We start from the raw sequence: 26,209 nt of genomic DNA on the forward strand, positions 1-26,209 counted from the left end.
ATTTGATTTGAGCTGAAAAGTGCATCACGAAGCAAGGTTGAATTTAATTACACTGTCAGGATCTGGTGAATGATTATATGCAGGTGGTGTGAGGGTGGATAGTGTGTGTGAGTACTGGTCTTCATCCACCAGGTTTGTGGCTAGATACTTTATTGATCCCTTGAGAAATTTTGGAAGTCAACCATTCTTAGAAGATATGCTGTCTTAAGAATGTTTGACATTAAGGCTGTCTAAGGAGCATCACATTCATATGTACATTCATGTTACACTGTCCCTTTGGACAATTTAAAGTATTTTAGCCCGACATAGAGTATATCTATAAGCCACTGTAATGTGGTTGAATGGGGACAGAGGTTTTTTAAAATGATTTATTTTATGCCGTTGAACAGGGGTCAACAACATGGGGCCTGCGGCCACTACGGTGCGCCCAGGGACCACATGACTAGATCAAGGGCCTATTATAAAAATAGCCCAGCAGTGATGGGACTTTCCTGGGAATCTTGTAGAAGTGATCATTTGAAAATGTAAACGCATGCACAAATGTATAGAAATAAAGTGTTGCATATTAATATTTATCTGGAGCCCAACCTTGTTAAATCATAGCTTAGAATTTTTGTGAGAAATCATGAACATGATCAGTGTCTTTATATCAATGAATATCAGTAATTATTAATAATAATGTATAATTAAAGGTAGTTTAAGCACATTTGTTAGTTCAGAAGTATATATCAAACTGGTAGCCCCTTCGAATTAATCAGTAGCCAAGAGGTTTCTCTGTTTCAAACTGGTTGGTGAACCCTGCCAAAAGACCTCCCGCTTCAGATTAAATGCATGTCACCTTCCTGTAGAATCAAGTGGGAACTGTGTGCTGGAGGTTTTTTGTCTTGAGATGAAGTAAATGCATTTAGTGTGATGAGGCTCGCTTTTGGCCAGAGGCCTTGTACTTCTTATTTAATGTCGCTGCATGCAAGCTTCTTGAGTTATCAGGGTAAACTTCTACTCCAATGAGAAGACAGCATCAGAGGCACTGATCACTGCTATGCTCTGCCAAACCACTAGTGTGAAATATCAGGCACTTGTAATCTCCCCTTCTAAAAAATGTCAGCAATCTAAAACTCCATGTTCTCTTGTCTCAAGACGCCTCAGCAGCAGCAGCCTCCAGGCATTGGCGGTGTATCAGTCGGTGGAGCAGCAGTGGGAGCGGCTCAGGTTGGACTCGGTGCTGTAGGGGCAGGTCCCTGCACAACGCCCCCTACAGCAGACCCGGAGAAGCGTAAGCTTATTCAACAGCAGCTGGTCCTTTTGCTCCACGCACATAAGTGCCAGCGAAGGGAGCAGGCTAACGGGGAAGTGAGACAGTGCAACCTGCCTCATTGTCGCACCATGAAGAACGTACTGAACCACATGACTCATTGCCAGGCTGGCAAGTCTTGCCAGGGTGAGTTTAGATAGGTGGATAGATGGCTAGATAAATACTTTATTAGTCCCGTTGGGGAAATTCAGGCAGCTCACAGTCAATGGACCCAAATAAATACATATGCACATACACATAATACTGAATACACCATAAGACAGCCAGCCAGTAATCAATACTTGAGTTGAAATGTTAGATGTAAATAAATGGGCCCCAATCTTGAGCCACTGCACCCAATTGAGGCATTCAACAGTCTAATTGATGTTGGGACAAAGGACCTCCTGATTACAGCCAATTGCTAGTTTTGTGTTGTTAAACTGATATCATCACTGAGTCCCCAGTTTTACTTACTGGTTGTAATTGTTTGAGTGTCTTGAAAGTTGAACAATCTATTATCTTATATTGCATATCAGTTTATCAATACATTTAGCATTTTCATTTTTTTCCCCTGAATCATCACCCAGTTATAATTTTCCTTCAATTTCATTCTTTTCTTGAAACATGTCTCCGTTATTGTCTTTTTTTGTCCCAGTGGCGCATTGTGCCTCATCAAGACAAATCATCTCTCACTGGAAGAACTGCACGCGACATGACTGTCCTGTATGCCTGCCTTTGAAAAACGCTGGAGACAAAAGGAACCAGCAATGTGAGTTTTCCTCATGGTGTGAGCATGGATGGATGTGTATGTCTGTTTTTAAAATACAAGACAGACTTGGGGGGCCACTTGGTCAACCAAAATTCTTTTCTCATCAATCTTGTCCTCTTTATCTGTCTTCCCATCACCACAGCTCTGGTCAGCAGTGCAGGCCTGGGTTTGGTGAATTCTATAGGTTCAGGAGTACCAGGTGGACAGTCTAATACTCCAAACCTGAATCCGCCAAATCAGATTGACCCCAGCTCCATAGAGAGGGCCTACGCTGCTCTTGGTCTGACCTACCAGGGCAACCAGATGCAGCAACAGCCACCCCAGGCCAACATGCCAAACCAGGGGATGCAGGGGCAACCTGGGATGCGGAGTCTGAATGTCATGGGTTAGTTTGTCTGTCTTCTGTGAGCATTTTTCACATACAGTGTTACCTTGACTTGTCTTTTGAATTACGAGACGTTGCTTGGTCGATGTTTCTGCTTTATGTAGCAAGCCAAAATTAGTTTCTAGCAAGTTTCTAGCGAGCTTCAGGTACGCCGCTGCTCAAGTAAAATGAAAACAATACGTAGAGCAATTAAGGTACTGCCCTGGGATGTGGACAAGGAGAGCTACAGTCGTTGATGTGCTTTCAACCGTTAATTGAACAGGACAAACAGTCAGTATAATGCAAACATAATAAATACATGAAGATGGTACCAACTATAACCTCAGCTTCAGTAATATTTGTTGTTTTTCGAAGAGCATAAATAATATACAATCTGCCTGAAAATTGTTATATTGTCTGTCTAAATATGTTGCTGCCTGCCCGTTTGAGTTGTAATAGCTGTTTCTTAAAACTTTATAACTAAGGCTACATTAATGCTAGTTTCGTAAGCCCCTCTATGGTGTTTTTCATATTGTGTTAAGCATTAAGCTAGCAGACGTTTGTTAGGAAAACTTATGTGGTTTGGTTAAATACCCAACGTAAATCTTTTTAAGTTTAGTTTTACAGTAAACTTGAACTGGGAGTAACAAAGAGCTTCAAACAAGCACACAGCCTCTTTTTTGGGGGGTGGGGAGCATTGTTTACTGTCTGCCAAACTGCTGCTTGTTGTGAAGTTTGCAGCCACCATCTAATGCTTGTATCGCAAATGTTTTGCTTACAAGTCAAAGCAAAAAATTGGCAAAGGGACAGCTTATCTAAAAAAAAAAAAAAAACTAGGTACTGCTGTATAGTACTGATTGAGTCCCTAAGGGCTTAACTAATTTAAAAGGCATATACGGAAAATGGATGGATGATATTCTGTAAATATCTCTACCCAGGAGGAAATTCAATAGGAGTGAATGGTGGCGTGCAGCCCCCTAACCATCAGGCATCCCTGCTTCCAGATGCCATGTTGCAAAATACTTTAAATGCTCAGAGGTAGGACTGCCTGATATTGGTGTCACCTGTTTACCTATTCTTAAACCAGACTGCATATGCTCAACATTCTGAATGTTGTCGCCCCTCCAATCGCCTGTGGCCTTCACCACAGTTTGATGAGCGATGGTGTGGGGAACCTGGGATCCATGCCTACTGCAGCTCCTCCTTCAGCAGCTATGAGGAAGTCTTGGCATGAAGACATCACGCAAGACCTGCGCAACCACCTTGTGCATAAACTGTGAGTCTGCTGCTTATTGAAACATCTCTCCCTCACCCTAAAAAGATTGTAATACTCCAATCTGAGCAGTTTGCTGTCACTTATATAAGCCAAAACAAATTTGAGGACATTTTAAATATATTTAATCAATTTCACTTTTAAACAGTAGGACAAGTCAGAATTTACTTTTGTGTATGTTTCTGAGCAGGGTGCAGGCCATCTTTCCCACTCCTGACCCAGCTGCTCTGAAGGACCGGCGGATGGAAAATCTGGTGGCATATGCTCGAAAAGTAGAGGGGGACATGTATGAGTCAGCCAACAGTAGGGTAAGCAACACCAACACTTACCTTTGTATCCAATAAGCGCATGAAAAAAGTTGTTGTCAATCATTATTTATGCATCCTTCCTTCTGTCTGCTACTCTTCTCAAGGCGGAGTACTACCACCTCCTGGCAGAGAAGATCTACAAGATCCAAAAGGAGCTTGAGGAGAAGAGGAGGACACGTCTCCAAAAGCAGGGAATGATGCCAGGTCAACCTGGCTTGGCCACCTCAGGCTTCCCACAGGGGCCTCTCAGCCTGGGTCAGCCCCCCATGGCCCCAGGGCCACCTCTAAGTAAATACACACACCATTTTTACTTCTCAAATGGTTCTCTGTGAATCAGTATCTGTGATAATGCAAATCATAATCCTGAAATCTCCAAGTAAATCAGGTAATTGAAAAATATGTTGTTACTAGCCTTTATCAGGATTTTTGGGGACGATTTAAAAAAACGATAACCGATCACTGATCCCATCACAAGATGGAGGAATGTGTCTATTTAAATGACCTGTTCATTTGCTGTATATACTTGTGTACTTAATTGCTCAAAACATTATATGTACAATAAATAATGTATCTTTGTTCCTCTAGTTCTGCCAGTGAGGCATAGTGACAGAAAATTAAAGCGGACCCGATCAGTTCGGTGAATTATGACATTAAAGCCGATCAGCATAAAATGCTAATTATCGGGCGATACCGATCAGGCCGATAAAATCGTTGTAAAGTCTAGTTGTTACTGGTGGAAGTGTGGAGGAAGACATGCCCTTCATTTAGTCTTGTGTTGCTCCTGGTATTGTGTGATACTGAAAATAAAATGTAGGGTTTTTGTAACAAATTTTCGCCCTGTCAGATGGTCCTCATGCTGATCCGTCCATGATACGACCTGGAGGACCAAATCAGATGGCTAACAGGATGCAGAACCCAGCAGGTGAGTCTCTTCAACTTCTGTGGAAGCATTTCAAACGCACATAGAGCAGCAGGGGAACGTATCGACATTTATGATTAGATTATCAAAAGATAATGTTGAATTTATGGATTCTAATGTGCCAACTTTTATGTGCTATGTGTGCCAGAGATAGAGGCAAAAAGGGTTTCTTCACTGTCTTAGTATCAAACACCACAAGAAAATCTGTGAATTTACTCTTATCTACTCTATTAGGCCTGTTACGATAATTACTATATCAACTTATCGTTCGATAAATAAAACGGACATGATAGTTTTTCCAGACTTGATTAATTGTCATTGTTGTGGTCCTCCGCTGTGTGGATCACACATTGAGCCAACAGAGTTGGAGGACTGTGTCATTAGCCACTAGTGGGCTCATGGAACGCCTGCGGACCGGTACACTCTTGCCGGTGTTGGCTTGGTCCAATACTCTACAGCCTTGCTCCATGTGCAGCGCGTAGATCCACACAACAGAGACACTTAAGGGAAATTGAACTGTTTGTTGTGTTCGGTAGCCCACGAGTTAAGGAGCTAAACAGCTCGCTCCACCACAATGATGTTTAAAACATCGCTTCGCTCCGAGTTGTTGTGTGTGTGTGTGTTAGTCCCCAATTAACACAAACACAGGAACATTAACTGTTTATTAAGCATAACCTCAGTGGCACACTTTATTCAGCCAGTAGTTGACTACAGCGAACGTCAACGTATATTTGATTAGCAGGTGTCGGTCTCATTTTCAGCGGACCAACCACACAGTAGCCGGGTTTACATGGAGACTTTTTTGTCATTCCAATTGAAGTCATTTCGATTAAAGATCTCTGGTCAACTGTTTACATGTAATGTGGTCTATTCCGACCGGGTGTACACATGCACACTAGATTAAGTTGGAACAGCCGTGTGGCACGTGCACTTTGTCATGAACGTCACGTCATTTATCAAGATGGAGGCCCGTCGTCTATTCAGCACAGTAGTTGGGATTGTTTTTATACATTTATTTAAAAAAATACGCTTCATAAAAACAACTTATAGGTAGTTAAAAACAAGATCATCGCATACAAGGTGTGTCAGGAGCCGGCATATTTACGTTGTGTGTAAACGTCACTGCGGATTTATGTCTTTTATGGCTTTTCATTGCTCTATTCCGAATGACGGTTCACACAGCAAAAATTTACTTCTAATCAGTTTGGCAAATGGAATATTCCGCTCCTGTGAAACCAAATGAAATTGCATTCGGATTCAGCCTTTTTATTCAGATTGAGGTGTTTATAGCCATCTTTTTATTACAGTTTTGGCTTCTAAACCGATTATAATCAGAATAAAGCGGTCCATAAACCAGGCTAGACTTGCAGCTCTCTATTTCAGACCCAGTGGGATCCATATCACAGAGTAAAGAAAAACAATTTAATAGAGAAACAAGAAAGGAAATTCTATATATTATAATAATAATTACAACAATACTGATTTAAAAGCAAATAAATGATAGTTTAATTTGATTTCAGAGGCATTAAAAAATATTCTCATTTACTGTGATAGATTTTGGCAAAATATATCGTCTTAAAACATTATCGTGACAGGCGTACTTATTATGCTTTTCAATATATGTTAATGTGACCTCACTTTGTACCTCCTAGCAATGCTATCACCCTTTGTTCTTTGTATTGTCTCTATTCACTGCACCCAGGTCTGCATCAGTATTTTTGATCAATGTTGTTTCGTCCTTTCGTCCCACATTCTAAATGTGACTGTAAAATGTTGCCTTGGATTTTTTTCCCCTTTCACTCATTTCCTCGTTTCCATCTAGGAATTAACCAGTTTGGCCAGATGGGGATGCAGTCAATGGGTCAAAGGTCGACACCTCCGCTTCCACTCAATGCTCCAATGAACCAGGTTGGTATCACTGCATCTAAAATCACCATCTCTGATCTATTTTATGGTATAATGTAAGAATACATGAAAAAACGACACAAATCATCTTTGCTGAAATCTATGTAGATGAGGTTTCTGAAATGCATCAGAAAAACTAAGAACCAAAGTTATGGATGTAAAATAATAAATACATAATATATAAATATATAAATAAATAAATACATAAATACATAAATAAATAATAAATATATACAGTGTTCACGCTGCCCATTCGCCACCTCACCAGTGGCCAATTGAAACAGGATATGGTGAAGCAAATATTGCCCACGTTCGCTACGCTGGCAAATCAAAATCCCCCGCATCAAAAGCCCTTCCTGAGAAGTTGAGTGCTCTCATTTTGCTGTGTGTCAAGTTTGTTAACGGTGTTAGTGGTTAATTTTTTTCCCCCCACTTCGTAAAATGCTTCAATTCATCACCAAGTGCGTACTCGGGAGAGCCGCCGTCCAGCCGCTGCTCCTTAAGCAGGCAGGCTCACAGGGTTTCCCAGGTGCAGGGAGCGGCACGTCAAGGAAGACCCGATGCCAGTTGGCACCTAATTGAAGCATATTACCACAACATACGTTTGAAGTGTCGATGGCCAATGTGTCCTGCAGTTCACATTAGTTCTCAGCGCTACCTAGCTGCCTTCTTCATCAATGCACAAGCCGCTAATCCCAATTTGGTTATCATGCTGCCCCCACCCCCTACATCAATATTAACTGAAGTATTGTACTTTAGTTCAATTTTGACAAAAGGGGAGTTATGAAATTTAGACCACGTTATCCTGCTTTCAGATTGTACCAGATTTCGATTTCTTAAATATTTTCCACTAAAGATTTAGAATATTCATATCTTCAAGTAAATAATTTGAAATTGAGAACTCTCCTATTTCCTGAGTTAAATAAAGTCCTTAAAATCCTTCTTGAGAATTATTAAATAACCAGTGAATAATCTCAACACCTTTACTGTAATTAATAAGAACATTAATCAACATTTAATGTAGTTTACCATTTCAACCGCTTTTATAATAAAATCTTGGTGATGAAATTTTTTTTCTTTATCACTACACTCTGCTGACACCAGTGTTACTGCTACTGGCAAGAGCATCATTGTACAGTATTACATTTTTACAAGGCATGAAGTTAATTTTAGACTTTACACCGATTTTATCGGGCTGATCGGTATCGGCCGATATTTAGCATTTTATGCTGATCGGCTTTAATGTCATAATTCGCCGATCCGATCAATGACGTCATTGATTGGCTCTGCAAAAGACATTTACTCCGCATCGCCGCGTGCACAGTATATTTGAATCCAAAAGCTAGTTTATTTTTTGCCTTGTCGCGTGTCTTTTGACGTAGTATTGGAAATATCTGATGGCCAATAGTTATTTTAAAAAAATGAAAAATAAAACAACATGTCGGCGGTGTGGAACAGGCAACACGTCTGAGACAGACAACACGTAATGCCAATGTCAAACTACAAGACAAATTTGCTCTTTCACGATTGCACTGTCAGACTACTGCAATAAAATCTTGTATTCCGATACCACCGCATCCCGTGTTTTTACGATCATTGGGCTTTATCTTGTCAACTCAAATGCGACCGGATACACTCGTTACCGTGGCGACGACAACAAGAGTGGAGCGCGCCGACTTTGTATTACAAGGACAAAATGCGGAAAAACGTGTTTGTGGTCACCGGTGCTCAGGACAGGAGAGGACGTTTGTTTAAGGCTTGCTTGAGGTATGTTCACGTACTTTTAATACGATACGGCTCGCAAGCAGGCAATAAAATGTTATGTAGCCTAGCAAGCTAGTGGTACCACGAACGGTTGGACGTAAACATGCCGCCGTTCTGTCGAATCATGCTCTAAAGTTTCGGTGTGAAACTACTTCGGTGAAGTAATTTAATAAAAATTAAGTAATTTAATTAAAGTAGGTTAGCACCCATTATTTCTGTCATGTAATGTTGGTTTGATCTGACTGATTAGAATACACGATCTGACTATAGCAGTGATTTCCAACCTTTATGGAGCCAAGGAACATATTTTACAATTGAGAAATCTCACGGCACACCAACAAACAAAAATGTCACAAAAAGTGGATACATTAATTACTGTATTTACTTCCTGCCATCTAATAGAAGACCATTCATTTGTTCTGTCTGTCACTATGCCTCACTGGCATAAATAGAGGAACAAAGATACATTATTTATTGTAAACATAATTTTTTGAGCAATTAAGTACACAAATATATACAGAAAATGAACAGGTCATTTAAAGAGACACATTCCTCCATCTTGTGATCGTTTTTTTAAACTCGGTGATGGCTCCCAAAAATCCTGATCGTGTAAAGGCTAGTTAATTTGATGGAAGGTTTTTCTTTTTACAATTCAGTAGTAAAAATGACAACCTCGGAAGTATTTTCCCAAATCGTTCAGCCCTAGTTCTGATTGAAGACAAGGTTGTTCTGATTTCCCCACATGTTACAAGCTTATTGGCTTCCCAGTGACAAGGACTGGCTAAGTGTGGCTAAAGGTTTAGCCACATTAACACACGTGATGCTGTGGCTAAGTATACACAAGTGGGGTTCGAAGATTCCTATGCAGTTTAGCCGCATTGGCTGAGAGGTTTCATGACCTAGTGCCAACCCTGATATAGAAGAAGATGCCGTTTTGTCTTGCAGCAGTCTGTGTGATTTTATTTATTTGGAGTTAAAATCTCATCAAAAAATGTGTGATAAGAAAAAAAGGCTTTCAATAAATGAGATGGAATTGTATGTTTAACCAACACTTTTATCGCCTCCTTTACAGATGGGTATGGGATCAGCAAGGATGGGTCAGCCAAATGTCACGCAGTTACAGAACCAGTACCTCCCACCAAGCCAGTTTCCTGGGTCAAGTCCTGGTCTTGGTTCTGGTCCTGTTGGCGTGAACCAGCCAGGATCTCAGGCTGCAGTGCCGCTGGTAAAGATTTAGGGCCAGAGATCATGAGAGCATGAAGACGCATTGTGGCTTTCTTCTTGCAATCTTCTGCTTAATCTTTGTGTCTTCTGCAGCAGAACCAGATGTCAACTCCGCCTTCGCTCCCTGCCGGCAGCCCTTCAGCCCAGTCTGCTACCCCTGCCCCTGGCTCTGCAGCCTCTGGCGGCTCTGTGGGGACTGTCTGTGGTAAAGGGCCTCTGCCCAACTTGCCTCCATCCTCCACGTCAAACCAGCCCAACACATTTCCTCACTGCCCACCCATCCGAACAAACTCTCCCTCACCAGCACGCAGCTTAACACCTCAACCTCATCAGACAGCTCCCACCATACCTCGTTCTCAGACACCACAGCCACAGACCCCGGGTACACCCCAGCTGCCTCCTCAGCATCAACAGCAAGCATCTCAGCCGCAGCAACCATCAGGGCAGGTGGGGAGCTCTGAGAAGGCTATTCAGCTTCCACAGCAGACCCTTGGGGGTGTGACTACGTCAGGCCTCCAGGCAGGTCAGGCTTCTTTGGTGCCTATCCAGAATGCACATGTGCCACTGCAGCTGCCCCCGACACCAGTAAGTATTTTTCTCTACTTAAACACCCACCCCCATACAAACACACACACTTTTGAAAAAAAAATCTACAAAGAGCAGTTTTATCATCTGTTCCCTCCTTCCTTTCGCAGCTGTCTCCGAAGCCACCTGTAACAGCAGATGTTCAGGTGTCTTCACCAGCCTCAGTCAGCAGCAGTACTGAGCCAAGCTCACAGCTTGGCCCTGCTCCCATCCAAGAGGATATCAAAATGGAAGTGAAAAAACAGGAGGAAGAAGAGGACGAAGGAGATGAAACTCAAGGAGAGGGCAAGTGTCTGGGAAAGACGGGCAAAGTTGAGCCTGACGTTAAAGCGGAGGAGAAGTTTGATGTAAGTGTTTGTAAGCCACAAAAGCCTTAACCATCACAGATGTTCCCAGTCGGTTTCTTTTTAGTTAAATGTGGTGGCATGCATTTTTCATCAGTTTCCAACAGAGAAGAATAAATAATTTCTTTACACCAGATAAAAAAAGAAAAATTATCAGAAGAAGGGTGTAAAGCAGAGGCCATGGACACATCTTCATCCTCTGTGTCTTCGTCAGTGGAAACTGGGGAAGATAAAAAGCCAGAGGTTAAAAAAGAGCCCAAAGAGCAAGATGAGGCTTCTGTAGCTTCCCCAGCCAGCACTCAGAGCAAGAAGAAAAGTAAGTGCAGTACTTATTTTTCACTATGATGACAGCAACCATTAATTACATAACATGAGGTAACTGTTGTGGGAGAAATATTGGATTCTTAGATGCATTGTTATGTAGATGTAGCCACTTTTGGGTCTTGGGAATCCTGTGGGTCTGTGAAATAACTTGCAATACATTCATAAAGGGGCATATAATTAGAAACAATACATAATTATATATAGGAACCACGGTGCCAACATAACAATCCATTTGAGTGAATAATTGTCACCTATATTAATTTTGGGCAAATTAAAATTATGATTTTGACGTCATGTAAATCACTCGTGTCTCTCTAGCCAGTGGTGCACCCAGCTCCTCCTCGTAGCACTTCTCACTAGCATAATGAATATATATTTAAGTCCAACAATTGCATTACGCGATGTCAAACCCAAAGCAGGAAAACTAGAAAACATGGTGAGTTGTGACATTTTTCTAGATGTTGGTCTGTGTGTGGCTCTGAGGAAGGTGACCATCCTCAAACGTCAGTGATGTCATGTCACAGAGCGTGCGCTTCAACTTTGTGTGTGATATGAAATCACGAGATGAATGAATTGATTTGTGTGTGATAAGGGAGTGCTAGAGCCCAATACATATATTTAATGCTATAAGCTTAATTACAGACACTTAAGAGAATATCCATCCATCCATTTTCTGAGCCGCTTCTCCTCACTAAGGTCGCGGGCGTGCTGGAGCCTATCCCAGCTGTCATCCGGCAGGAGGCGGGGTACACCCTGAACTGGTTGCCAGCCAATCGCAGGGCACATACAAACAAACAACCATCCGCACTCACATTCACACCTATGGGAAATTTAGAGTGTCCAATTCATGCATGTTTTTGGGATGTGGGAGGAAACCGGAGTGCCCGGAGAAAACCCACCCAGGCACGGGGAGAACATTCAAACTCCACACAGGCGGGGCCGGGGATTGAACCCGGGTCCTCAGAACTGTGAGGCTGACGCTCTAACCAGTCGTCCACCGTGCCTCCACTTAAGAGAATATGATGGAAGTAAATACAACACCAATTCCAATGAAGTTGGGACGTGTTAAACATAAATAAAAACAGAATACAATGATTTGCAAATCATGTGCAACCTATATTTAATTGAATACACTACAAAGACAAAATATTTAATGTTCAAACTGATCAACGTTATTGTTTTTAGCAAATAATCATTAACTTGGAATTTTATGGCTGCAACACGTTCCAAAAAAGCTGGGACAGGTGGCAAAAAAGACTGAGAAAGTTGCTCATCAAAGAACTGTTTGGAACATCCCACAGGTGAACAGACTAATTGGGAACAGGTGGGTGCCATGATTGGGTATAAAAGGAGTTTCCCTGAATTGCTCAGTCATTCACAAGCAAAGATGGGGCGAGGTTCACCTCTTTGTGAACAAGTGCGTGAGAAAATACTCGAACAGTTTAAGGACAATGTTCCTCAACGTACAATTGCAAGGAATTTAGGGATTTCATCATCTACAGCCCATAATATCATCAAAAAGTTCAGAGAATCTGGAGAAATCACTGCTTGAAAGCGGCAAGGCCGAAAACCAACATTGAATGCCTGTGACCTTCGATCCCTCAGGCGGCACTGCATCAAAAACCAACATCAATGTGTAAAGGATATCACCACATTGGCTAAGGAACACTTCAGAAAACCAATGTCACTAAAAAGAGTTTGGTGCTACATCCGTAAGTGCAATTTGAAACAGCAAAGCAAAAGCCATTAATCAACAACACCCAGAAACGCCGCCGGCTTCTCTGGGCCCAAGCTCATCTAAGATGGACTGATGCAAAGTGGAAAAGTGTTCTGTGGTCCGACGAGTTCACATTTCAAATTGTTTTTGGAAATTGTGGATGTCGTGTCCTCTGGGCCAAAGAGGAAAAGAACCATCTGGACTGTTATGGATGCAAAGTTCAAAAGCCAGAATCTGTGATGGTATGGGGCTGTGTTAGTGCCAATGGCATGGGTAACTTACACATCTGTGAAGGCACCATTAATGCTGAAAGGTACATACAGGTTTTGGAGAAACATATGCTGCCATCCAAGCAATGTCTTTTTCATGGATGCCCCTGCTTATTTCAGCAAGACAATGCCAAACCACATTCTGCACGTGTTACAACAGCGTGGCTTCGTAGTAAAAGAGTGCGGGTACTAGACTGGCCTGCCTGCAGTCCAGACCCAGTCTCCCATTGAAAATGTGTGGCGCATTATGAAGCGTAAAATGCGACAACGGAGACCCCGGACTGTTGAACCGCTGAAGCTGTACATCAAGCAAGAATGGAAAAGAATTCCACCTATAAAGCTTCAACAATTAGTATCCTCAGTGGCCAAAGTTTATTGAATGTTGTTAAAAGAAAAGGTGATGTAACACAGTGGTAAACATGACACTGTCCCAGATTTTTTGGAACGTGTTGCAGCCATAAAATTCTAAGTTAATGATTGTTTGCTAAAAACAATAGTTTATCAGTTTGAACATTAAATATATTGTCTGTGTAGTGTTTTCAATTAAATGTAGGTTCAACATGATTTGCAAATCATTGTATTCTGTTTTTATTTATGTTAAACACAACGTCCCAACTTCATTGGAATTGGGGTTGTAAATCTAAAAATTGGTACTATTAACCAATACTGCGTTTGAAGTACTTCGTAGTAGTGAGGGGAAAAAATAGATTTCTATAAAACAATGCATCAATTCAAGGTGCATAAAGATGCAACAATAATTGAATTGTAGCTCTCTGAAACATAATTGAACTGAATTGTGAGGTGGTGAAATGTTCCCACCTCTATGAACGAAGCTATGGGAATTTTCACTTGTCAGCAGAGGCATTTATCCTTGTAGCCAGCTTCTTTATCGCAGCTACGTGTTGCGGTTAATTTTTGTTTTCTTTGTTCCCTTTGTTTTATTTGTTGCTCTTGCTATCCTTTGATCCAGTCTTTAAGCCAGAGGAGCTGCGTCAGGCTCTGATGCCCACCTTGGAGGCTCTGTACCGGCAGGACCCAGAGTCCCTCCCCTTCCGTCAGCCGGTGGACCCCCAGTTACTGGGAATACCCGTACGTATTCGAACTAGTAACAAAACTAACCTGGTAAGGGACTGCACTGGCTGCCATTTTGCTTCAACTCCTCTAAAACTAGTTTTTTTGTTGTCATATTTTTCATCTTTCAGGCTTTCTATAGTTTTTCATTTTTGTCAGAGCTATTGAGTGTTTGAAATGCATTTGTTGACAATCTGCATACAGTGCTTTCATTCTTTTATTTCTATTGCATGTCAGATGTTAAGAAAATGAGATTTGGATCTGTGTTGCTGTCTCTTTCCAACATCTAGTGGGTACGGAAAGTATTCAGTCCCTTAAAATGTTCACTCTTTGTTATATTGCAGCCATTTGCTAAAATCATTTTAGTATTTTTTTTCCCTCATTAATGTACACACAACACCCGATATTGACAGAAAAAAACGGAATTGTTGAAATTTTTGCAGATTTATTAAAAAAGAAAAATTGAAATATCATACAGCCATAAGTATTCAGACGCTTTGCTCAGTATTTAGTAGAAGCACCCTTTTGAGCTAATACAGCCATAAGTCTTTTTGGGAATGGTGTTTTTCACACCTGGATTTGGGGTTTCTCTGCCATTACTCCTTGCAGATCCTCTCCAGTTCTGTCAGGTTGAATGGTGAACGTTGGTGGACAGCCATTTTCAGGTCTCTCCAGAGATGTCCAATTGGGTTTAAGTCAGGGCTCTGTCTGGGCCATTCAAGAACAGTCACAGAGTTGTTCTGAAGCCACTCCTTCGGTATTTTAGCTGTGTGCTTAGGGTCAGTCTTTTTTGAAGGTGAACCTTCGGCCCAGTCTGAGGTTCTGAGCACTCTGGAGAAGGTTTTCATCCAGGATATCCCTGTACTTGTCCGCATTCATCTTTCCTTTGATTTCAACCAGTCTCCCTGTCCCCTGCAGCTGGAAAAACAACCCCACAGCATGATGCTGCCACCACCATGCTTCACTCTTGGGACTGTATTGGACAGGTGATGAGCAGTGCCTGGTTATCTCCACACATACCGCTTAGAATTTAGGCCAACAATTTCTATCTTGGTCTCATCAGACCAGATAATCTTATTTCTCACCATCTTGGAGTCCTTCAGGTGTTTTTCTAGCAAACTCCATGTGGGCTTTCATGTGTCTTACACTGAGCAGAGGCTTCCGTCGGGCCACTCTGCCATAACGCACCGACTGGTGGAGGGCTGCATTGATCATTGACTTTCTAGAACTATCTCCCATCTCATGACTGCATCTCTGGATCTCAGCCACAGTGATCTTTGGGTTCTTCTTTACCTCTCTCACCAAGGATCTTCTCCCCTGATTGCTCAGTTTGGCCAGACGGCCAGCTCTCCGAAAGGTTCTGGTCGTCCCAAACGTCTTCCATTTAAAGATTATGTGCTCTTAGGAACCTTAAGTGCAGCAGAATATTTTTTGTAACCTTGGCCAGATCTGTGCCTTGCCACAATTCTGTCTCTGAGCTCTTCAGGCAGTTCCTTTTGACCTTGATTCTCATTTGCTCTGACATGCACTGTGAGCTGTAAGGTCTTATATAGACAGGTGTGTGGCTTTCCTAATCAAGTCCCATCAGTATTATCAAACACAGCTGGACTCCAATGAAGGTGTAGAACCATCTCAAGGATGATCAGAAGAAATGGACAGCACCTGAGTTAAATATGAGTGTAACAGCAAAGGGTCTGAATACTTATGGCTGTGTGATATTTCAGTTTCTTTTTTAATAAATCTGCAAAAATTTCAACAATTCCGTTTTTTCTGTCAATATGGTGTGCGGTGTGCACATTGAGGGGGAAAAATGAACTTAAATGATTTTAGCAAATGGCTGCAATATGACAGAGTGAAACATTTCAGAGGGTCTGAATACTTTCCATACCCACTGTATATATCTGTAAATCAAAGCAATTACTCTTATGAACATTTAATTAATTGATACAGTGCACAACTAGGCAATGACTATTGTTACATTGAAGTTATTAGGTAGGTAGGTAGGTACACACAAAAATTGATATTGATGTCCTGAGCCTCCAGTGGCCCTTAATGAACGGTGTTAAAGGTTGTTTAACACAAGTTGATAGTATTTAGTATACTATTTGTGACATGAAATCATGGGAACAGCTTGTTCATGTTCATAAGCCAATTGCTTTCATTCATCACATTGATTAATTTGCCTTTTTCCAATTTTGAAATCGTTTTTTTAGGCTTTAGTGAATCATAATTTGTGTCGTTCAATCTTGTGTTCCATTGCTTGCTTTTCTAGTTCAGTTCCTCACCAGTAGCAGTGTGTTAGTAGGCAGTGCGTAAAGGCGGGGCAGTAATTGAGTACATTGTGTGTGACTTTCCCGACAGACATTGTTTAATGTGAAACTGATAATATTCATCAACAGGCACGACCAGCTGACATTAACAGACCCTTTTAAAATGTGCTTTATGTTGGTATAAATACATATGACAATTTCCAAATACATTTGGTATTATGTATTTGAGTCCATAGGTAGAATTTTTAATGCATAATCATTGTTCGTTCATTTGAGTTGCTCCACAAAAAAAGATCAGAGTATTTTTCCAAACTGATCTTTCCGTGGCAACTCAACCCTGCTCTTTGGAACTCACAACCACTCTAATAATTTGGTTGGATAACCACAAAATCTCTGTTCCAAATTATTGGATGACAGGGGGAAAAACTGCTCTAAAACTGAAAAAATTGTGTCACTATATTTGCTTCACCTCAGCACAGTTGGCTTGACCTACGCCACCATGATGCCACCCACGCTGCTGGCGCTGTTAATGTCAATCACAATGTTGCCAAAAATCATAACGCTCTGTCTGCTTTTTGCGGTTTGCCCGGTTTTGTTCTTAGTTTTGCACCCCTTTGACTTTGCATCCCTGAAAGCTGCGAGGGCTTTGAGTAAACTTTATTTTCAAATCATTAGGAGGATCATAAGGCAGGTTTCAGTTGCAAAAATACACATCACTCAAAAAAAGTTAGGGATACATATATTCTGCTTTTGGGTAGAATTTCAAAATGAACCTAAAATGCACTCTAACCTTTACTTAATTTGAGCTACTCTTAACTTTTACACATTTCAATGCACATTTAAATGCTTCAATTTCAATACACATTTCAATGCTTCAATATTTTTTGCACATCTTGCTGTTCTTAAACAAGGAGATGAATGGCAAAATTCACAAAAGGTCTTTGATCCAAGAACATTTCCTAGGACTTCTGCTTCTATGCCTTTCTGTGACTCTTTCAGTCTCTCAGTATCCCTGTTGCGACCTGCTGATGACATTCTGTGACTCAATGTCTGCTTTCCTCTGTGAACATCTTGTTTGAAGCCTCCCAATGCCGAGGTACTGTTGCTCAACTGTTAGGTGTCGTCTTGGTCTCATGATGTCAAAATGTGAACAGCATGATGAAGAGGATTGTTTTAAATACCAAATCTAATTGAAACAGTAAATGTACTGGTCCATTCATGGCTCATACACGTGTTGTGATTTTTGCAGTTCAGCTCCTTTGCTCGGGAACAGAAAGTTGCGCAAAAAGTACTGAAACATTGAATAGTTGGACATGTGCATAATAAAAATCCAAGAAGGTCAAATCAAGGTCACCTGTAAGGTGTATAGTGCAGTTTGGGTTCATCCTGAAATTTCACCCAATATTTCCAAGTTTTTACGAGTAGTGCATGTAAAAACAATATCCTCCTTCTGTAGGCAACTTTGATAAAATGTCTATATGAGCAGTTACAGACTCATGGCTGGTCGCAGTTTCCAGCATCGGCCGAAACGTATACGCCAGGGTGCAAAGCGAAGAGCTAGAGGGCCGAAGTTGTCATGTCTCTCTGTTTGCACACAAACCCTCTTTTCTGCAGTGCTCAACAACATTGTCCCCCTGCACCCTCTTCTCTCCCTACTCTGGTCCAACTGCAATGCCTGACGTCGCTGATGATGGCACTCTTGATCTCCATCTCCCTCATCTTGGCCTCTTGGACGTGCTCTCTCTTCTCACCCTCCTTTCAACCTCCTCAATCACTTTTTACCTCAACCTGACTTTTGAAACCGGACGGCGCCTTTTCCGAACCAGGACTACTTTGACATCGTGAAGAACCCCATGGACCTGTCAACCATCAAGCGGAAACTGGACACAGGGCAGTACCAAGAGCCTTGGCAGTATGTCGAGGATATCTGGCTGATGTTCAACAACGCTTGGTTGTACAACCGCAAGACATCCCGTGTGTACAAGTACTGCTCCAAGCTGGCTGAGGTGTTTGAGACTGAGATTGATCCTGTCATGCAGGGCCTAGGATATTGCTGTGGAAGGAAGGTGAGGAAACAGCAGCTAATCTAATTGGTGTACAAACATTTATTCAATGGTGACTATGCAAAAAAAAAAAAAAAAAAAAACAACAAACTTTTTTTTTTGTCTTTATTGTTCCAGTTTGAGTTTTCCCCCCAAACTCTATGCTGCTATGGAAAACAATTATGCACCATCCAGCGTGATGCTGCTTATTTTAGCTATCAGAACAGGTAAGGGCTGTCTGCTCATTAGAGTGCAAGCACCCATACACTTTTACAACACTAGCTGCAACAATCCAACCAGTAAAGTGAAGTTCTTTTTGTATTTTGCACACTAAAGATATTTCCTGCACTTCAGTATCCCTGAAGTGGTGCAATCACAAATGGGTTTTAATTTGGCTTCAAATATCACCCTGCCACCATTTCCATCTCCATAGCTCACCATTTAGATTTTCATTGTGTTGCCATTCATAAAGTGGGCTCCTGACTTGTTGGTTGCTAATTTGTCTTACTTGTTGCATTTCCCTGTGAGTGAGCTTACAAGCTCAATACACGACGACCACTTGAAGGAGTGTGGCGGCAACCTTTGTCACCATCTGAGGAAGGGTTCCCACTTTATAAGAAAACTGAAAGGATGATGGGTCTTTTTGTTGCTCAGCCATAATATTTCTCCTCATCCACCCTCATGTTTTGGAGACTGAGCCCTTTCCTCCTCCACAGCTCCTAGTGGTCTCTCATGTTGCTGTAATGTTGTTTACCACTGAACGTCTGACGCTAATCTTTGCTTTGCCTTGGCTCTCTGTCCTCTGTTGATTGTTGTTCACACTATGTTCCCTCACTCCTCCCCCAACCCAATACCTCCTTTGTCGCTGTCTGATCTGTATCGATTTATTTCACGCTTTTTTAATATTCATTTTGACCTCCCTTCCCTACCCCACCCCTCCCTTCCCTTCTCTCCCTCCCTTTTTTTTAACGCTTGTGATGTCTGCATTGGCCTGCTTTGGTGTGACCAATCATCCACTCCGAAATTTATGCTCAAAATCAAAACACCTGCCCACACAACACTTCGGCGTCACGATTGGCTGCTGGCGACGACCTTCCTTGCCCTCTGCCTCCTCCTGTGTGTACGCCCCCTGGCCTGCCCTGCCCTGCCCTGATTGGCGGCTGCTTCTCCGTGCCCTCTCTGTGATTGGCTGTGCTGATGGCGAACGGTGTAGTTCACCAAAATATGGGCTTCTTGCTGACAGGTACCACTTCTGTGAGAAGTGTTTCAACGAAATCCAGGGCGAGAGCGTCTCCCTGGGTGACGACCCCTCCCAGCCTCAGACGTGAGTTTCTTTCCTCAGTTTCAAAGTAACTTGTCCAGATGAGCCTCAATTCTCTGCTGATCTAGGTTAGATCTAGCTGACTTTAGCAGCAGCAGACATAAAGTGCCATTATTTGGAAATGTTGTTTTGAGTTTTTAATTGCAAAGTGTTCTTTGAGCCTTTCTAAGGCCCAGTACACGTATAACGACAATCAGGCTTTTGCCCCTTCCTGACCAAGGACGTCAAACGTCTTATGTCCAATAAGATTATCCCTAGGTCTGGGGTGTCTTAATGGTGGATTTGTCCTTATAGCCTGACAATCTTAAAAATTAAACTTATTCAATATTTATGAGAGAAACTCTGTGTGTGTGGGCAAAGTTGACTACCCTCGAGTCATGAATTCATGAACTGTGACATGAAAGGGAATATACCCAATCAAAGAAGCACCCTAGACTGGCAAACACGGAAACAATTGTAAATTTAAACACGTCTTACCTGATGTCTTTGTTTTTTGTTTTTTTGGGTATAAAATTTGGTTCTAGTATTTTCCAAAGCAAGTCCTTTTGTGATGACATGGGCATTTTACAAAGCTAAACATTGGAAATACTCAGGGAAACATCAGTTCATATCCAGAAGTTTCGTTTTTTTGTTAGGTCGCGTGTGATCACACGAGATTTATGTCTCGAACCCCTTGTTTGTTGAACAGAATATTTAGGTGTGTGGTTTTATGTGTTGACATTATTGGAGGACAGCACACACAATACGACCAAAACTGTTAAATGCCTGATTTATTTATTTATTTTTAAAATCTTTTAAGATTTGAAAAGTCCTTATGTGTGTACCAGGCCTTAGTCGCTATATTGTAACTTTTACAATAGTATATCCACACCATTCCATCAGTTGTTTAAAAAATATCTAATGTTCATACACCTAAAGCTTCATCTGTATTTTTCGGTGGCATCTTGTTTGGGATCCTTTTCATCACAGTTTCAAATTAATCTAAACACAAGTGTGATTGCCTACATAACATTTCACTTTTGTGTACTCTTGACTCCATCTCTAGTTTTATTTGCTATGTGACCTTGTTGAAAGTTAGACCTAAATTTGCAGGGCCAAGCCTAATGCTGGTTTTCCTGGTCTCTCTGACAGGTCCATCAGCAAAGACCAATTCCAGCGAAAGAAGAATGACACTCTTGACCCCGAGTTGTAAGTCCCTTTCTAACCTTTTAAAATTTCTGCTAATTTTTAGCTATACCAATCGTGTCATAATCATGAGCGACCAGTTATGGACCTAAAGATGTATGGTGATCATTAAAAATGTATCTAAATGGTGGTCCATTTAATTTACAAAAACAATAATGCAACTTACAAGACTCATAAGTTTGTTTGCTTTGTTTGTATTATTCAGGAACTTCATACCTAGTGGCCAAATGATGAATTTGTGTTGCCCTCCTAACTGACAGTATATTGTCCTCCATCTTTTGTCTGCTTTTCCCCTCTTCGCTCAGGCTTGTGGAATGTACCGACTGTGGTCGTAAAATGCACCAGATCTGTGTCCTGCATAATGAAACCATTTGGCCTTCAGGGTAAGCAAACATTATTTATATGACCAACGTAATAACCCTAACTTTTGGATTGTAGACTCATCTGAAGTAATTCCATTGTACATAAACAAGCATACATTTTCATGGACCAGTTGACTTTTGAGTGTTACACAAATTTAACAAAGTATTTTTGACTTCCTTCCTAAACACAGCTTTGTGTGTGACAACTGTCTCAAGATGGCCAACAAGACACGGAAAGAGAACAAATATGCAGCTAAGAGTAAGTTTGATGTGATGTATTGTAATGCTCATCAGCTCAAGGTTTTGAGTTAGTGTATACATAAACCGTTTGTTTGTTTTTTTACCATCACCTTAATAAAACTGGTTGCCATTGTTTTCCCAGGGCTTCCTCAGACCAAGCTGGGGAGCTATTTGGAGTCACGAGTGAATGACTACATCAAAAGGCAGAACCACCTTGAGGCTGGCGAGGTCACCATCCGTGTGGTCCATGTCTCCGACAAGGTGGTTGAGGTCAAACCAGGCATGAAGTCCAGGTAGGTTTGCAATTGTTTTGTGGGCCAATCCAGCTAGATAGTCCATACAATCCCATAGTGAAGTTGTGTGATGGAAAGTCACCAGTTGGACAGAAACTTTACCTAATTGAATTTGGATTGATGGGGGAGTTTGTTGGCGGAATGATTAGACATATTATTCACACAAGATTGCCTAGCATGGTCGAGCAAGTCAAACGCAAATTAATTGATTTGATTAAGTCTGACAACGCCGTAATGAATTGTGTGAGCATTAATGGCTATAGCTATAATATGACAAAGTTGTTGACGTCTGTGTGATCATGAGTTTGTAAAAAAATTACTAATTTTGCTCATTTTGGCTTTTTATATTTGGTTTTAACAGGTTTGTGGACAGTGGCGAGATGTCAGAGTCTTTCCCATACAGGATGAAAGCCTTATTTGCCTTTGAGGATATCGATGGCGCAGATGTGTGTTTTTTTGGAATGCACGTTCAAGAGTACGGCTCTGATTGCCCACCTCCCAACCAGAGACGAGTGTATATCTCTTACCTGGACAGTGTTCACTTCTTTAAACCTCGACACCTCAGGACCGCTGTTTATCATGAGATATTGCTTGGTTACCTGGAATATGCAAAGAGGCTGGGGTAAGTGAAGCTTAGACAACAAAGTGCAGCATTCCAGATGATTTCACCCAGTCAAAACTGGAAGAATTATAAGGATATACTCAGTGATTAAATATTCTCGTCTTGTGCTTCAGGTTTACAACAGGCCATATCTGGGCGTGTCCTCCCAGTGAGGGCGATGATTACATCTTCCATTGTCACCCAGCGGACCAGAAGATCCCCAAGCCAAAAAGGCTGCAAGAGTGGTACAAGAGGATGCTGGACAAGGCGGTCTCTGAGCGTATCGTCCATGACTACAAGGTAATACTCAGCCTTTTAGGTAATGTATCCCTTATCCTTATTCCACGCTCACAATTACAGTAAACCCCCATTTATCGCAGGGGATATGATCCAGCCCCACCTACAATAGGTGAAAATCTGCGATATTGAAATACTTTATAGTTAATTATTAAATAGTTTTACCCCTCCCACACGCTTTAAACACATTGAAACTTCTTAAAAACACTAAGTATTCTTTTGCACCTGTTCTCAGTCTGTTGCTTGCAGTTCTCCAAATAAAGGAAGGAATGCTTGCTTCAAGCTGTTTATTTTTCGCTTCCAGTTGAGGTTTACTGTGAAACTGACACACAAAACAAGAGAATTGAACATTGTATATTTGAATACCAAAATGTTCAAACAAACCATATAACTTTATCTAACTAAAGTCTGTTAACATAATGCTAACATGTAATGCAAAACACCATCGATGGGCTAAAAGAAATTAGCATAAACGTTACTTAATAAACAATCTAAATAAAACCCTCAGACTGCTTCTTTAACACAGAGCAACAACACAAACAAACAGAGCATACAACAATACTCACAGGCATATATTTGTTCTTCTCTTTGGGAACAACTATTACAGTACTTGAAATGAGATGGGGACCTTCCCTGCCTCCTCTTGATCTTATACGTGCTGCGTCTCTTCCAGTAGAGCCCGGTGCTGCCCGGCATGTTGCGGCACAATGTTTGTACTACATTGAAGGCACACAACTGTAAATTCGGACTTGGCTGTATACTGTAAAAACCCATAAAAAAGGATCTTTTAAAAATGTGCGTTATAACAGCGACACAAATGATGAACCGCAATATAGCGGGGGTTTACAGTATTGCTTTTATGTACACCACATTTTTGGGTTTCGTGGATAATGTTGAGTGTAACTGGGTACACGGTAAGCTCGCTTAACTAATAAAGGAGACTCGTTGTTCTAACAAGCTCTACATAATTTCTTCCTCAGGACATCTTCAAACAGGCAACAGAGGACCGCCTGACAAGTGCGAAGGAGCTGCCATACTTTGAGGGAGACTTTTGGCCCAACGTACTGGAGGAGAGCATCAAGGAGCTGGAGCAGGAGGAGGAGGAGAGGAAGAGGGAGGAGAACAGTACCTGCAATGAGAGTACTGATGTAAGCGTGGGTCATATGATACAACCCCAGTTCCAGTCAAGTTGGGATGTTGTGTTAAATATATATTAAAAACAAGCAAGACAATGCCATCCACATTCTGCACGTGTTACAACAGCATGGCTTCGTAGTAAAAGAGTGCTGGTACTAGACTGGCCTGCCTGCAGTCCAGACCTGTCTCCCATTGAAAATGTGTGGCGCATTATGAAGCGTAAAATACGACAACGGAGACCCCGGACTGTTGAACAGCTAAAGCTGTACATCAAGCAAGAATGGGAAATAATTCCACCTACAAAGCTTCAACAATTAGTGTCCTCAGTTCCCAAACGTTTATTGAATGTTGTTCAAAGAAAAGGTGATGTAACACAGTGGTAAACATGACACTGTCCTAGTTAATTATTATTTGCTAAAAACAATAGTTTATTAGTTTGAACATTAAATATCTTGTCTACATTCACTATGAGCCAACTCAATTGTTTGTTTGTTTGTTGTACTGATTAGTACTGAAATTGACTTTCAAATGTTCCCAGGCCACAAAAGGAGACAGCAAGAATGCCAAAAAGAAGAACAATAAAAAGACGAGCAAGAACAAGAGCAGCTTGAGCCGTGCCAACAAGAAGAAGCCAGGGATGCCCAACGTGTCCAATGACCTTTCCCAGAAACTCTATGCCACCATGGAGAAACATAAGGAGGTTTGCGATTCTCATTTGATTTTGGCAGTACCCGCTTGTTCTCTTAACCAATTACAGACAACAATTAATATGTACTCACATTGCAGTTTTTAGATAAAGCAGTACAGTGTAATAAGCGGTAATACAAGTCCTGAAATTCTGCCTTTGCTTAGACATGATTGACTCGTATAAATAAGAACATTAGGATGACTTTGTCATTTTATTACAAAATATATGTTAAACGATAAACGTGAGGCATGCTACACACTTTGGAGCAATGCATTAGAATTCAAATCATGTTGGAAGTAATCTTTTGTGTCTTATTACAGCATTTTTTTTTTTTATTATCACCTGTCTACTGACAGAGAATACCGTATTTTCCGCACTATAAGACGCACTTAAAAGTCTTTAATTTTCCCAAAAATCGACGGTGCGCCTTTTAGCTCGGTACGCCTTATGTGTGCACTGAGTTCCAAAATCTGTAAAAATGTTGTGCGATTTTGGCTTCATTGACTGTCGGTCCATTTCCCGCTGACATAGGGACATAATACGTACACTACGTACACTGGCAGCGATAAAACAATTAGAGAACATTACGTAAAGCTACGTACAGTACGTACGCTTACTTCCGCCACGCCTCCGGTAGGTATAATGTACTACCGGTATGCTGCAACAACATTTGTTTGGCTAAGGACCCCCGAAAATGGCATCGGAGAAGAGACGTGCTTACGAGGAACGAATCAAACTACAGGCTATCAGTTACGCGGTTGTAAATGGGAATAGAGCAGCCGCGAGAGAATTCCAAATCAATGAATCTATGGTTCGGAAGTGGAGGAAGCAGGAGAATGAACTGGGCCAAGTTAAGAAGACAAAACAGAGTTTCCGCGGGAACAAGGCGAGGTGGCCAGAGTTGGAAGACCAACTTGAACAATGGATTCTTGAACAAAGAACAGCATCTCTACACTCACCATTCGACTGAAGGCAATAACAATAGCACAAGACATGAAGATCGATCACTTTCAAGGAGGTCCATCTTGGTGCTTTCGTTTTATGAAAAGGCGCCATCTCGCCATGCGCGCAAGGACTACCGTGGCGCAGCAACTGCCAGCGGATTAGAAAGAAAAGATGACCATCTTCCGCACCTACTGCAGCAACAAGATTACCGACAGAAAGATCCAGCCCAACCACATCACCAACATGGACGAGGTCTCTCTCACTTTTGACATCCCCGTGAACCATACTGTGGAGAAAAAGGGGACCAGCACGGTATCCATACGCACCACGGGGCATGAGAAGTCGGCTTTCACTTTTGTTCTTGGTTGCCACGGTAATGGACAGAAACTACCACTTATGGTCATTTTTAAGAGGAAGACGCTGCCAAAAGAAAAGTTTCCCGCTGGAGTCATTATTAAGGCCAATCAAAAGGGCTGGATGGACGAGGAGAAAAGGAGAGTGGCTGAGAGAGGTGTATGTAAGAGACCGGATGTTTTTTCAACGCATCACTGTCTATGTTGATCTGCGACTCCATGCGTGCCCATATCACCGCTACTGTGAAAAACCAAGTGAAGCAAATTAATTCGGAGCTTGCTATCGTTCCGTGAGGATTAACAAAAGAACTCCAACTGCTGGATATTGGTGAAAAACAGGGCGTTCAA

At 41.6% G+C, this 26,209-nt stretch overlaps 1 protein-coding gene across 8 annotated transcripts in view; it reads left to right on the forward strand.

Moving 5' to 3' along the window:
* The window catches only part of ep300b (E1A binding protein p300 b), a 38,733-nt gene that overhangs the window by 5,653 nt on the left and 6,871 nt on the right, over positions 1-26,209 (forward strand). For 2 of the 8 annotated variants that reach the window (XM_061748792.1, XM_061748799.1), the window contains 25 exons: positions 1,138-1,438; positions 1,947-2,060; positions 2,203-2,445; positions 3,363-3,462; positions 3,575-3,700; positions 3,888-4,005; positions 4,110-4,293; positions 4,850-4,927; positions 6,747-6,832; positions 9,666-9,818; positions 9,911-10,402; positions 10,513-10,749; positions 10,882-11,062; positions 14,027-14,178; positions 18,224-18,463; positions 18,578-18,666; positions 19,653-19,763; positions 20,892-20,948; positions 21,251-21,328; positions 21,499-21,566; positions 21,690-21,840; positions 22,202-22,462; positions 22,576-22,741; positions 23,719-23,886; positions 24,414-24,575. In XM_061748792.1, the coding sequence (XP_061604776.1) occupies positions 1,138-1,438; positions 1,947-2,060; positions 2,203-2,445; positions 3,363-3,462; positions 3,575-3,700; positions 3,888-4,005; positions 4,110-4,293; positions 4,850-4,927; positions 6,747-6,832; positions 9,666-9,818; positions 9,911-10,402; positions 10,513-10,749; positions 10,882-11,062; positions 14,027-14,178; positions 18,224-18,463; positions 18,578-18,666; positions 19,653-19,763; positions 20,892-20,948; positions 21,251-21,328; positions 21,499-21,566; positions 21,690-21,840; positions 22,202-22,462; positions 22,576-22,741; positions 23,719-23,886; positions 24,414-24,575 (4,116 nt within the window). The remainder of the gene's footprint in view (positions 1-1,137; positions 1,439-1,946; positions 2,061-2,202; positions 2,446-3,362; positions 3,463-3,574; positions 3,701-3,887; positions 4,006-4,109; positions 4,294-4,849; positions 4,928-6,746; positions 6,833-9,665; positions 9,819-9,910; positions 10,403-10,512; positions 10,750-10,881; positions 11,063-14,026; positions 14,179-18,223; positions 18,464-18,577; positions 18,667-19,652; positions 19,764-20,891; positions 20,949-21,250; positions 21,329-21,498; positions 21,567-21,689; positions 21,841-22,201; positions 22,463-22,575; positions 22,742-23,718; positions 23,887-24,413; positions 24,576-26,209) is intronic. The other 6 variants (XM_061748793.1, XM_061748794.1, XM_061748795.1 and 3 more) reach the window with 6 other exon arrangements.

The sequence above is a fragment of the Phyllopteryx taeniolatus genome, chromosome 16 (genome assembly GCF_024500385.1).
Source record: "Phyllopteryx taeniolatus isolate TA_2022b chromosome 16, UOR_Ptae_1.2, whole genome shotgun sequence".
Lineage (NCBI taxonomy): Eukaryota > Metazoa > Chordata > Actinopteri > Syngnathiformes > Syngnathidae > Phyllopteryx > Phyllopteryx taeniolatus.